Here is a 15,269-nt window from a genome sequence, read left to right as displayed (position 1 = left end):
TTTTCATTTTCTCATCTTCAATATAATAATATAAGTTTTAAAACATTGTATGATACTCCTCCCATCTCAATTCAATTATATAATATTCTTTTCCTTTTTCGGTTATCTCAAAATATATAACCCGAATTTTATATTTAATAACATTCTTTTAATTTTTTACTAATATATTATAAGTAGGTCTCTTGTGAAACGATATCACGAATTTTTATCTATAAGACGATCAACTATACAATATTCACAATAAAAAGTAATACTCTTAACACAAAAAATAATATTGTTTCACGGATAACCCAAATAAGATATATGTCTTACAAAATACGACCCGTGAGACTGTCTCACACAAATTTTTGTCATATATTATTGTTAGCTAAATATTGAACTACTTTTTAGATGAATTAATAAGGATAAAACACAAAATTTGTTTGTGAATTTTACTATTAAGTGAAAGAACAAATAAAGCCAGAACGAGCATGATTCGACATATATTATATTTTACTAAAAAAATTATGTGTGTGAATATGTAGATTCAAAAGAAGACACTCGAAATGTTTGTACTTTGTAGGTAAGTGTGAAGTGAAATACAGAATAGAGGCGGTTGTTAAAGCTGCATTACCACGCGTGCGGTTGGTATGAGTACAGACTCAGTCAGAGTGGCCAACAAGCTGCTGTTTTGTTGGCCTTTGTATACCCTTTATTTCGAATCTACATGTCCCCCAAAAAGAAAGTGATTTATGGGCAAATATTTGAAACGCGATATTGTTCGATCCACTCCCTAAAATCTAGACTTGCAGCAATTTTTAACTACTTAGCTTTTGCTAAGATAGAAAAATTACAAACATTTATCTATGCAGTTTTCTTTTCTTTCTTTTTTTTCCCGCATTTCTTGTGTAATAAGTAACTTATATGTGTTACGGTCAGCAAAGAAAAAGGCCACAAGAATGACCAAAAACGAGCATCATACGGCCTAAACTTGAAGGAAATGGCTAAATGTTTCGAATCTGATGTTTTCATTACCAGCTATCTCAAATGGTTCATGTGAACAAATGGTTGTCAAGTGGTTCTTGTGGAGTTCAGCCTCTGAACGTCAACTAGCTGGTAAAGATCCCCTCGGCGTTGCCTCTGAAACGGAAGGTATCTTCTGCAAAAGTGAAAATCGACATGGGTAATCAGAAGTCATGATTAAAGTCTGGACTATAAATTTGTTCACAGGTCAGAATTTTATTAGGCTTTTTACTGAACGCCAATGAACTAAACTTGCACCGAGAGATGGATTAATTCATTTTAAATCCCAACTGCTCCATAGGAATCAAGAAAGAAAAATGGGCAAAAAGGATTAATTGACATCATTACGTTCAAATACAATATACTAGTATTTCAGGAAGATATACAGCGGATGCATAATGAGTATGATTGTCAAGGTTAAAATGAAGACACAATATAAAATATATACATACGCACATATATATTCATGCACTAAAAGGAAATAAGAAAAAGTAATTTAAATCTACTGACGTGTGAGTCCATGAACATATTCTTACCTTCTTTGCTCAGTAACTGAGTAATCTATCTCCGATATAAGGATTGCCTCATCATGTTCTGTGGTTGCAAGCACTTCGCCAAACTGTCATAGTGTTCACAGAAATTCCATAAAGGAAATCATTTTTTCAGGACTTCCATGGGAAAATTTAACAGAAGACCATTTTTCATCAAATTACTGAAAGAACTTCAGCAAATATTAAACGAATACTCACAGGTCCAACTAGAGTAGAATGCCCCCAAGCCACATAATTTGAACCAGTATCTCTAGCAGGCGAACATGTTGCTACATAAAGCTGTCAGACCAGCAGCAGCGGTAAAGTATAAGATGCAATACTGCATTTGCGGAAGGTCAATTCCATGATTGAGAAGAAAATACCATGGAAGTTGGATCAGTAACTCGATTCACTAAAAAGTAGTGAATACATTTTTTGGTTACGGTTCAAAATGTGCTCATAGTTTCATCGCATTTAAGTAAATGTATTAGGTGACAATACATATGCTACTATCATGGCGTAAACAAATTTATTCCCAAGCATCTACTGATGTTGTTCTAAGCACAAAACTTTACTCTCCAGGATCCTACATCTAAGTACAGGATCTCGGTCTTCAGGTAAACCGTTCCATGTTTCCTTTTTAAAATTGAAAGGCTACACTACATTAGGGAAATAATGGAAAATATCCATGAAGTAGTTGCATTTTTCAAACCAGAAGCTGATAAGCCATTTCAGAAAGTAAAAAAATGGAGGAGAGAGTACCTGACAATCTGCTGCCCTGAAGATCAAAAGGCAAACATGAATGTCAATAGAGTTTTATTAGTGAAATTATAATATAAAATGGATAAACAAGAAAGATTGAAGAACAATTCATTATGATGTGGCCAAAATGTCGGTATAAAAAAACATTAACTTCAAGGATGAAGAATATACAAAAGCCAGTGACCATGTCAAGAAGCGTTCATCAAGCGCCTATAATCATACCATCTCAAGTAGTAAGTATTGCTATTAGATCAAATCTTATTTCATGTATTCAAAACAATATGTCAGATATCCAAGTATGGATTCATACAAACGAAATAAAATCACATGAGATAACATAAAACCTTGCCAAAGAAGGAATCCTTAAATAACATTACCCCAAAAGGTACTACTCGTGGAAAAACTAGTGACAGAGCGAATCCAACTTTTTAGCATAAGAATTGCTCAATGATTTTTTCAGTTTAGACTATAAAGGAATTCCCACCTTCAACTAGTTGCATTTCCATCCATACACGATTATGTTTAATCACACTATTGGCCACAACCGTTATGTAATCATAGCAACGTGAAACACAACCAAAACAATATTAATAATTTAAAGCAATATGGTAATCCCTGAAAACAAACTTTTAGAATAATATTTACCTAGGCTACAGCTCTAAGCTAGACACAATCAACGAAATTATATTACCTTGCCCGCTGCAACAACTCCCAATGCAAGGGACCAGTAGTCATGTTAAAAGCCCCAGGATAACAAAGCAAGTGAGCACCTGATAATATAACAAGATAATGGTCAGTTAGAAACATTAATGCCATGTTAATAAGAATGGCTACTTTCTTTATATTGAGATCATTCAAGTAATGAGTCTAAAGGATTAAAATAGCATGCTACTTTTATGCAATTCAATGGATAAAGGAATATAAATTAGAATAAGAATATGAGAAAAGAGAACTAGCAAAGGAAGATTATTCCACTGAATTCATTAAGATAGAGAAAAACACAAAAGAGTGATAAATTTAAAGGAATGAACAAAGAATATGATGCTAGAGAGAAATCATGATTGTATTATAATAAAAAATTATATTTGTCCATGAATGATGCTTAAGGAGACTTGAATGATTCAAGTTATGTCCACGATTACGCGTACTTCAGGGTTATAGATGAAAACAAGTTTCTTCTTTCCAATAGCGCAAATTCTAGTACCAACTACCAGGTACGTAAAAAAAAATGAATGCTTAGGTCATTCATAAATAGGATGCACTATCACGGCCTCCATTCTATATATACAACAGTTGACGATCCCTTGGGATAAGAATTCAGATATTATAGTCCCATAAATCATCAGGTATACGGGCCAACAGAGCATACATGTAGGCAAGTGCATCACATTCTTTTTTCAAAATATAACTATGCTCGTGAAAATACTCATCACTAATTTATCAAATTTAACATTTGAAAATTTAACTAGAGAAGCAAAATAAAAGCATCAACACCACAACTGATAGATGAACAAGAAACCGAACCTCTGGCTGCATATATAGCTGCTAGCTCTTGGAATCGGATGTCATAACAAATGCCAATACCTATACGACCAACATCTACAAAAACAGGCACCAATCATATTCCAAGCGTAGTACCAAAAACCTGAGATGCATCATCATTTCATTCTTCGGGAAAAAAAAACATATTTCTCAATCAATTAGCAATTATAATGATATCCTCTCCTTCAAAAATAAACACCCAAGACAATCCTAAATATGCTTCAAATATAGTATGAAGATTTTCATTATGTGTCAAAGAAAGCACATAAAACCTGTGTCCACAGTAGTTGGGGTCTCCCCTGCTGTAAGAGTCTTTGATTCTTTAAAAGTCATTTGACCGGGGATATCAATGTCAAAGAGATGAATCTGTAAATAACAACAGGTTCCTGAAATTACTGGAGACCGGGAATATCAATGTCAAATGAGTGCATTTGATATTAAAATCACGTGGATTATTTCTTAAAAAAATTCTCAGACCTTCCTGTGTTTAGCCTTGAGCTTTCCATCTGTTCCAAAGACACAACACGTATTATACAACCTATCACCACTTCTTTCAGGAATTGAACCACCGACAATGGTAATCTGCAGAGTCTGAGAAAGTTCAGACAACATCGCAGTCAAAGGAGATGCATCACCACCTGTATCAATATCCTCTGCATATACTGGAAAACTATCATTTGAATATGGGCTATTCCATATTTCCTGTCATGACAGAGGAGAAAAGTTAAAAAAGAATTAGCATGTTTTTAGGTATTGAGCCATACGGCTACTTAGTTGATCACGTATATGTCTGGAAAAGATGATCTGGAAAACTTCCTAATCATAAAGATATTCCTGTCATGACAGAGAAGAGACATTGAAAATGAATTAGCATTTTGTTAGCTATTGAGCCATAGGGCTACTTAATCAATCATTTTTATGTCTGGAAATGATGATCCGGAGAGCTTCCTAATGATAAAGGTTAGATTAGGTGTATAAAAGGTGGAGTTTTAAATAGCACAGCTACTCAATCATGTTGAGACTTCCTTTCCATGGTCATTTTTAAATATTTCAGTGAACTCAAATCACATAAATACGCGCAGGAAATGGCAAATATAAGAGAATAAGCAAATAATTATTCCAAGAAGACAGAATGTTATATCTTCATAATTCCTACTCACAGGAAGAAGAATCAGTTGAGCACCCTTCCCTGCAGCCTCCTCAATGACTTGCCGAGCATGCACAATGTTTCTTTCCTTGTCAGCGGTCACTGATAACTGGCAAAGTGCAATTTTAAACTGCAGAAAAATTAACAAAATGTATCAAAACCAACAATTCTATAAACATTGATAAAACAAAAAAAAACCAATTCTATAAACAGAATGAAGAGGTAGGTGCCATTAAAAAAAACCCAAATTTGCGTGTGTTTTTATATACACTACTAACTAAAAATAAAGTCTATCAAAACAACTCTCCGGATTAGATTCTTCACAATTCATGAATAATTTGACAGGTACCCAGGAGCTCAAACCCCGACCAGTCAGCAAGAAAAGGACAATTTTTTCAATTGTGCTAATGATATACAACTTACACTGAATTTTCCATTATCGATGCACTTAGAGAGAACACAGATAATACACACTGAAGATAGATGAATGAAACAGAAACATTACTTTGGTGATAGGAGGTATAGACAATGGAATTTCAGGAGGAATTCTAGCTTCCTCTGGCTTGAATGAGGACTCCATTTTCGCCATTGCTACTGATGAAATTGCACCGCTGGAATTGGTCATAATTGTCCTTTTGCAGAAGGAAATGCTGCCGCTGTCGAGATTTCTGGAGGATAATAATGCGGGGAGGAAACGAATTTCGGGAGAGAAGCAAGATCTTTGGCGAGAACAAATCGGGAAATGGGGACTGTGATTTTGGTGCGAAGGTGAAGAGAGCATTTTATTGGCGGCGGCGGCATTCAATTTTGGAAATCTTTAAAAGATTCTTGATTCGGTTAAACTGGAAAGTCGAATTAATGACATGTGACTGATATCCATTTCAATTTTTGAATATTATATTTTATATTAAAAATATTTTTTTATATTAAATATGAATCCAATCCATATATTTCATACTAATAAATTTGTGAAATTATCATACACAATATTTATTCTATATCAAATAATCATATTTACAAAAAAATTAATATTTTTTTACATAAAATTTTTTTATGTATAACCTAAATAGAATATATGTCTCACAAAATTGACTCATAAAATCGTCTCACAAAATTTTTTATGTATATTTATTATGGTAAAAACTTGTGTGAGACGGTCTCACAGGTCGTATTTTGTGAGATAGATCTCTTATTCGAGTCATCCATGAAAAATATTACTTGTTATGCTAAGAGTATTACTTTTTATTGTAAATATCGGTAGGAATTGACCTATCTCACAGATAAAGATTCGTGAGACTGTCTCACAAAAGATCTACTCATTTATTATTCATCGATAGAAGCGATTCAAATGTATTTTTATTCTTTCATTTAAACTTATTCCCCCTCACCTGCCAGCTTTTATAAATCAAAGTCCATCTTATTCCAATAATCACAATATATGTGTCATATGTATATTGTTCGTACGCTATAGTGTCAATTCGAAATTTACTTAGTGTACGTCGAAAAATAACGAACAGATATATCATCATAAAAAAAAATTGCAATAAATCATGTGTATTTTGGAATATTATCATATAAAATAATTAAAACTCTCGAAGGAGCTTTAAATTAATATAATATAATTTTGTAATGGAAACTTTTTATTATTATTCCATAATGGTCCAAAAGTTGCTTTTTTCTTCAATTTAGATAAAGACTATTCGTGCTTTGTGCGAAATGTTGGAATATAATTATTAGCGATCGATTTATTTCCGTATGCCGTTATCTTAATTTCGCATTCTTTTCCATAATCATTCACTTGAAATTTTGAATTACTTTGTAATAGATTTGCAAAAACTTGCTTGAGACGGTCTAACGGATCGTATTTTGTGAAACAAATCTCTTGTTTGGGTCATCCATGAAAAAGTATTACTTTTTGTGCTAAAACTATTACTTTTTATTGTGAATATCGGTAGGGTTGACCCGTCTCACGGATAAAGATTCGTGAAACCATCTCACAAGAGACTTACTCTAATAAATATCTATTTTTAACTCAAAACTATAAACCTTTTTTTAAGAGATAAATATTATTATTTCTTTAATTTATGATTAAAAAAAAGTTATTTAATTCTAGTATCATTTTGGATGCCAATTAAGTATATAATTTTTTTTCTCAAACCATATATCGACTACGAATTAATAAGAACTAAAATTTGATCTTGAAAATAATTAAAAGTTTAAACTCAATTGAATAGATATTTTTCGGTTCGAGCTCGACTAAAATAAAATTTTTTTAGTAACTCGAGCTCGAGTCCTGACTCGAATTTATGTTCGAGTTTTGGCTAGATTGAACTCGACTATACATCAGTGCAATGAAAAGTGACCCTTTATTGAGCACTTTTAAAATTTGTGCTCTAACTTTTTATAGTTATACAATTTTCCCTTCCAAAATATATATATTTAAAATTAATACGTTGAATATTATCCTCCATACTAAACTGGCTTCATCTTCTGATTCCATGAAGAACGATCAGTACTAACTTTGTCCAAATTGAATCACAAGTATTTTTTCTTGATCCTTTCTCTATTCTCTTCCCACCATAGCCTCGCCTCCTTCTCCATGAATTTTTCTCGCCTGAAAAAATTCAAAATCAAAACATATCTGGCAAAGATTTTGTGCGTGTTGAAACAACTAACCTGAATCTGATACGTCTGAGTTCTCTTCTGCCATCGGGTATAGCTCGTATGGTGATATATACACCGGGCTCGTCCTGCTCCACCCACTCGGACACCGAATCATGTGGGAGACTGGTTCGAGTTGAGAAAATACCGCAAAGATTGGTACTGGATGGGGACTGCATCGAGTTATCCGATGAAGCCGGGATGCAATATTCATTTGGTCCGTGTAGTAATGTTTGTCTCTTCACATTGTATAATTCCATCAAATTTTCAGAATTTTCAGCCCACCATTTATCGGCTTTCCCTTTGTCGAACATCTCTTTACTACGAGAAGTTATGGAGTTATTATTAGAAATAGTTATTCTTCACACGCGATGTATATGTGTACAGTTTTTTCATCATTATCGATGGACTAAAAAGAAATTTGACAAATTATGGAGGGACTAAATTGATATTTGAATTGTTGAAATAAAAAAATAAAAATAAAAGTGTGTATTGAAATTTAAAAAAAAAAACAAAAGTTTAATATTAGTATCGTAAAAGAGTAAAGTTGTAAGAAAAAATTGGTGTTCTTCCTAACTGATTACTATCATGTTTTCAATTTTAATAAAATAGAATAAATATACCATTATTGAAACAATCTCTTAAACATTTTTCGGTTTAATTTGATACACATGATAAACATATATATATATATACACACACACACACATATATATATATATGAGAAAAATAAGATACTTATTAGGCATATATGGAAATATAATTGTATTACTCAAAAAGAATGCATTTATGCCCATAAATTACCAAAATAGTCACCTGAATCGAATTCGCTTCAGATCATTGATGCCACCAGGCAAGGACACAAAAGTAATTAGAACACCACGTTCCACCTGAGCCACCCACTCCTTCGGCTCGCTCTCTTCTTCGAACACCACCGGATTCACCCGTCGATCGTTGGCCACCGCCGGTATCCCCCCACCGCCGCAAATTCCCTTCACTTTCCCCTCCAGCTCCTTCATCCCCTCCGTAGATCTACAACTCGACCTCCGGAATTCGTCCAACTCCACGCCATCACTGAAGCTTCCGTTCCTCCGCTGCAGCTCAGCCGGCTGTCTCCTGCATGGAGTACAGTGACCGTACGCACTCAACGACATTCGCTTGATCTGAGAAACAGAAACAGAAAAGAATCCCGATCAAATTTCACGTTTGGTAGATTAAAATAAGCATACAGATGAATGAAATGATCATTCGTTGACCTGAGAAGCAAGGTTTTCTGCGGGTTTCTTGTGTTGTTCGACATCCTCCGACGAGCCGTCACGCGAGCTTGACATGCATGCGATCGGCATTCTTATGTCTTTCTGAAAATCAACTCATAATGGAAAATACCAAGTTGATTTAAATAGAATAAGCGATGAGTGGAAATGAATAGGTACTTGGTGAAGAAGGAAAGAAAGGCGCTGAGTTTCAAAACGGCTTGCTTTCATGTGTATATTATATAATATATAGTTTTAGGCTTGGCTTTTTTAGGTCATTCTTTTTCCTTTTTATTTTTTTGCCTTTTGCTTTTATTTTTATTTTTGCTTCCTTTTACTACATCCGGATCTCGAGCTAATGGCAATAAAAAATTGGGAAAAATATATTTATTTTTCCGTTCATTTGTCCAATTTTAGATTTTGGTTCATTAAATTTCAAATTTTGGTTTTGATATTACACTAACTTTTAATTTCTGTTAATTTTATCCAATTGTATTTTTTATTAAACGTCACCATTTTTCGGGATGACGTCATCATTTTTTAGTATCACGTCATATTTTTCTTTGTTATGTCAGCACCTCGACGAAATATGGTTGGAAGTCAAAAAATCATATATAGTGCACTAAAATTAAAATTGAAAACTTAATCGACCAAAATCAGAAATAAGAAAAATTAGTGGACTCAAAAAGTTATTTTTCCTGAAAAAATTAAATAAAAATGATGGTCTAAATAATATGCGAATAGGTTGATTTTGATTTTAATATGTCGATTTTAAATTGTATGAAAACTATCTTGATTGTATTGGTACTCGATCGGTGTCAAATATTTGAGATCATAACGTATGGTATATACTATATAATTTTAGAATATATATTTTTTTGAAAGTTAAGCTTATTCAATTAATAAGGTTGAGATCTTGAGACTTGTTGGTTTCATGTTCGAGTCATGTTGTATGCGTGTAGTTTTTCTGATTTATCTAGGAAGATTTTTTGTTTCTTTGTACTTTCTTTCCCGAGATAAGCAAGTCTCAAATCTATACTCAAGTCCCGTCAATAGAACATACATTTATATTATATTTTTTTGGTCTGAAACGATATCATACTTGTACGATGAAACAAACAAACAAAACTTGTCGACAAGTGCATGCAAAGATCCCACCACCGTTGCATCAACATCAAAAAGATAAATAACTTATTTAAATCACAACTTGCCTAATTTTGGGTTTTCATCCATTAAGTATTCAAAATATATTTTGAATCTACTAATTTTTAATTTCCTGCAATACTTGTCAACGTGGCGCTAAATAATTCAGCAATTTTCAATGTCATACTAGCGTTTTTTGGCCCCACACATTAGTATTTTCTTATTAAACATAAACATTCCGAAAAAATAAGACTAAAATCATTCGAAATTATTGCAAAAAACTAAGTTTTAAATACATAATGAACCAAAACTCAAAATGAAACAAATTAATATAATGGGAAAAAAATATTTTCCAAGTCAAAAATCCAAATATCTTAGCACATCTTTCTCTCAATTGTTTTTTGTATTTATTTATATTTTAACTCCACTATCTAAAATACAATGGTTACCCACTTTTTTTACTTTTTTTTTAATATAGCAATCATTATACTATTTTATATTTTTATTGTAACTATTACACCAGTTAATCGCCCTACATATTAAATCAATTTTTCAAAAGTTGCGTACACTCTCTCAATTTTATTTCATGCGTAACTACAATAAAATGTGGCTATTAGCTATGGTTTGATTAATTCTATCGTTAAGTTTTGTGTCATTTCTAATAAAAGCGTCGCTAACAGCAACAGATACAGAATACTTTAATCAGAAATTATCGGCTACTTACTAATGACATGAATTATTAAACTGTCCCTAAAATTTTAGCAAATTTTTTTTCTCTAAAAATCACTCTCTCTATTAGAGACGAAATTTAACATACAAAAATTGTTTTAACGGTTAATCGATCTACTTAAAGTCCCTAATTTAAGTTTGTAATTTTTAAAAAACCGTAGTTAACTTCGGAATATATACATTCAGAACACATTTTTCACACACAAGATCAACCGACTTCCTCTCTATCCGTTGTCACCTCGTTGCCGGAAGACAAACGCCACGCCAACAATATACTATTAGAGTAAGCACCCGACGAACCAACTTGTGATTTGAGTTTTATTGACTCTTATATAAAAACAAACTTTATTTTAATAAATTTTTACAGTTTTATCTAATTTTGATGTTTACTTTATCTGTATATTCATGTAAGCTGCATAGATAAGGTCCTTGAATGTACTAAATGTACCATGAGGTCTGCCTCACATCGTAAGATCATGAAACTTATTAAGAAGTATTTCATATATTCTAAACAGGTTTATAGTCGAATATGTCGTCTAAAATGAGGATAAAGGTCGTTTGAGACTAACATCTGTGATGTAAACGTCATGTTTCATTGGCAAATGCATTGAGATGTCCATACAGATGAGAGATAATATGATGATGCACTTAACAACTCTCTCTCGGACTGTCCAAGTGGTTATCACTTATCGAGTGGAATAGTCTGCGGTTATGGTTGTGCATCATTAGCCCTTTTGACTCGGGACAACGTGGAGGCTCTACGTACTAGTATGCACTTTGATCCGTTTAACGACTCCATTGAAGGTCACCAAGTGGTGAGGTTTGTTGTAGTTTCGAAATATGTAGGAGTCAATACATTATAGCTGGGAATTCATCGTTTGCCTGCCGGCAAATATATCATATATGATCTAATGAGTTAACAGTGTAAATAATCTCTGGACAGTGTAAGACGTGTGCATTTTGAAAATGTGATTCCTCATTTGCACATATCATGTCACTGTTATAACTTAAAGATACATCACATCGTTATCGACTTCATATGCAACTCTCGATATACCAATAGTTGCATATTCGATCGAGATATATAAGTTAAAGAGACCGTACTGTATGCTAAATATAAATTAAGGTTCTTTCAGGAACTATCAGTGATATCTAGGGGATCACTGGGCGATGTTACTAAACGCTCTTACCATGATCCGAGTGACTACAATCAAATTTGAGTTCTGATATTTTTTTTCAAGGGGTTGATGAAAAGATTGAGGCTAATCAAGATAAGTCTGAATAAGAATAAATACTATTTTGAATCACAATAAGTTGTGAACCCGTAGCTTGATAACAGTAAATCATTTTACACATGCAAACATGCAGGTGATAACAGTAAATCATTTTATACATTTACCCGATCAAACTTGCGGATAAACTCCGCCACAGATGAGTTCCCCTGACGGAGACTCATAAACTCTCTCGTCAGACGGTCCCTGACGTCGGCTGGAAAGTACTTCCCGTAAAATAGCTCCTTGAATCTGTCCCAGGTAAGGGTAGCCACGTCCACAACATGAGCGGATCCCTCCCACCACAGAGACGCATCGTCTCTCAACATATAGATGGCGCACCTGGCCCGGTCGCCATCCTCCATCTGCAGATACTCAAAGTGTAGCTCCAGAGATCGAATCCATCCCTCTGCTATGAACGGATCAGTAGTGCCCCCGAACTCCTTCGGGTTGAGCCGACGGAACTGCTCAAAAACATACACCTGAGGCCTAGGAGCCTGCTGAACCTGCTCCAGTAGCCTAGCCATACCCTCCAGAACTCGGGTAGCTAGGTCCACCGGCGGTGGTGGTGGAGGTCCTCTGCCCCCTCTAAGAATCTCATCCTGCCTATCATTACTAGGATCACGTCTGGGAGGCATATCTGAATACAATCTAATTTATAAACGTAAGCCATCATGCAACTAATCTAGTTTTTGAAATAATAAATCTTAAATCGTAAAAGCAGTTAAACATGTGCAGTAAATCATCGTAAAGCCTGAATCATGCAAACATGCAGGTGATAACAATAAATCATTTTAAACATTTAAAGTAAAAGCTTACGGTACATCATTCATAATTCATCATTTAGCGAATTCAGTTCATTAGAGGTGACTATCGTACATCATCATTTACGATGGATCCATCAAATATAGAACCGCGGTACCCGGCGGCTGTCGGACATCAGTGACAGAATTATCTACCCACTGTGCCTAGGCCTCATCATCAGCATTTACATATACGTCTTAAACATTTACATATAATTCGATAGCCACAACTAACTTTCATCATTCAAAACATTATCATTTATATCAATTATAAAAATCATGCACCAATGCAATTTTCTTTAAATTCAAGTAGACAACATATATTTTCATAAAACCTTAAAAATCGTGATCATGATGCATAAACATTTAAAATATAGTAAATTTGTGCTCAGGACCCTGCCAGGACAAAAATCTCACCCCGGATGCAAAATGATCATTTTGCCCCTGGAACCCAAAAATTACCGTTTTACTCCTGGACCTCTAAAATTGCCCCGAAGCTTACCAAACTCCTTAAAACATCCCAAAACATATTTAAAACCATTCTCAGACATAAAATCGATCACATTTCCTAACTTAACATATTCGTTTTAAAACGTGGACCGGGGTCCCGGTTTTAATCTGAATCGAACCGAAACTTAACCAAAACTTTTCCAACTTTTTACCACACTTAATGAACATCTAAAAGGTCCTAAAGATCTCAAAATTAACCCCTTAAGCTATCGGCCAGACCCATACATTGCTGCTGAAAACCCTTGCCAATGAATTAACAACTCTGTTATCCCCTTGTGAACTCGCTGGTCGAGGATGGCTTGAGGAGCAGGTAGCTGCTCCCCGAGGGAAGAGTAGGGAGCGTGGCCTTACATGTTTCTACTCCACGAAATGGTTTTAAGAATGAGATAAGGAAAATGAGGTGCATTTTGGCGGAATCTGGGAGTTGTAGTTTATATGCAACTGACCCAATGCGCTCTAACACTTTAAAAGTCCCATAGAATCGAGGGGATAACTTCCGATTTGCTCGTTCTGATAGACTTAAGTGGCGATATGGTTGGAGTTTCAACAAGACCATATCATTGACATTGAATTGTAATTCACGGTGATTGTTGTCATATTGCACCTTCATGCGATTTTGTGCATGCAGCAGCCGTTCTCTGACGTTCCGGAGCACCCTGTCACGAGACATTAGTGCTTGATCCACAGCCTCGAGGCGAGCTACCCCTTGACAATAAGATAAGAGACTAGGCGGCTGCCTCCCAGGGACGGATCCAGGAATAAAAGTTGGGAGGGCTTGAAGTCAATATGATAAGTTATATATTATTAAAAAAAAATTTACATTATATCGTTCAACGAAGTTGTGCCCTGCGAGATTTTAAAACATAAAATTCATCAATAATAGAATTTACATCAATATGTTTAGCTAAATCTCGTTCAATATAGAGTGTCAAACAATCGGCAAGAAAGTCATCCTCCATTTTATTGCGAAGTGTCGTCTTCGCATGCTTCATTGCTGAAAAAGCCCGCTCAGTAGTGGCAGTAGACACATGTAATGTCAAAACAAGATGAATCAATCTAGTCAACATAACATAAACACTTGACCGTCCACTCTCGGTCAATTGCTGACACAACTCAACAAGTGTAGAAACCTTTAAATTCTGCATCACATCAAGTTTATAATGTATCAATTCATACTCCAAAGCAACAATTTCTTGATCTGTGAAATCTCTAGGATAAAACTTCTTCGCAAGCTTGCAAATATCATCACTGTTAAATGAGTCAAATGAATTTTTAGGATCTAAAGTTGTACTAAGAGAAAGAAGTTCCACCGATGACTCATTGAACCGAGTATTTAACTCCATCAAAATGAAATCTATTGCTGCATTAAAAACATCAAAGTGGTAATGATGTTCTATTGTAGTTTGCCGACAGGAACGTCCAATCTTATATAGACAATCAAGGTCAGGTACATCAATTTCATTTCTTGAGCAAAAAACTTTAACTTCCTGAAGAAATTCATTCCACCCACATTCTCTAAATTCTTGAAGGCAAGTTTTGGTAGTAGTGACAAATGTGATAGCAGTCAAAATGTCTTGAGATTTTCTTTGAAGAATTTGACAAAGAGTATCTGTTGTTCTCATAATTTTATGCATTAAGTGCAAAATAAACACAAATTCAAAGCTTGCCATGTTTCTGTAAATCCCCCGAACTTCAGCCTTAACTCTTCCATTTGGAGAATAATCACTGAGAACTTCAAAAACTTTGCAAGTTGCAGTGTACATACCTATCAAGCTTTTTACCGAATCATAGTGAGAACTCCAATGAGTAGCTCCTGCTCGTTGCAAATTACCAATCTGGTTTGCACCACTTCCAGAATCACGTTCTCCAATTGACAACATATACTCAATTTCATTTCTTTGTGCAGTATGTAATTC

General features: G+C 34.4%; 2 protein-coding genes across 2 annotated transcripts; both read right to left on the bottom strand.

Annotated features, from left to right (window-relative positions):
• Positions 1–530: 530 nt before the first annotated feature.
• LOC142505810 (omega-amidase, chloroplastic-like) lies at positions 531–5,838 on the bottom strand. The gene is made up of 10 exons (XM_075618918.1): positions 5,489–5,838; positions 4,997–5,113; positions 4,314–4,538; positions 4,109–4,202; positions 3,819–3,893; positions 2,986–3,064; positions 2,295–2,310; positions 1,752–1,832; positions 1,539–1,621; positions 531–1,138 (listed from the first exon to the last, which is right to left on the bottom strand). Exons 1-10 carry the CDS (start codon positions 5,762–5,764, stop codon positions 1,051–1,053), a joined length of 1,134 nt encoding a protein of 377 aa, XP_075475033.1. The 5' UTR covers positions 5,765–5,838; the 3' UTR covers positions 531–1,050.
• A 1,507-nt stretch (positions 5,839–7,345) lies between these two features.
• On the bottom strand, positions 7,346–9,100 carry LOC142505697 (protein Brevis radix-like 4). The gene is made up of 4 exons (XM_075618780.1): positions 8,901–9,100; positions 8,461–8,807; positions 7,660–7,965; positions 7,346–7,597 (listed from the first exon to the last, which is right to left on the bottom strand). The coding sequence occupies exons 1-4, from the start codon at positions 8,988–8,990 to the stop codon at positions 7,519–7,521; spliced, it is 822 nt and encodes a 273-aa protein (XP_075474895.1). The 5' UTR covers positions 8,991–9,100; the 3' UTR covers positions 7,346–7,518.
• Positions 9,101–15,269: the final 6,169 nt, after the last annotated feature.

The sequence above is a fragment of the Primulina tabacum genome, chromosome 10, assembly GCF_025594145.1.
Source record: "Primulina tabacum isolate GXHZ01 chromosome 10, ASM2559414v2, whole genome shotgun sequence".
NCBI classification, from domain to species: Eukaryota; Viridiplantae; Streptophyta; class Magnoliopsida; order Lamiales; family Gesneriaceae; genus Primulina; species Primulina tabacum.
This window is presented reverse-complemented; position numbering and strand designations above follow the sequence as displayed.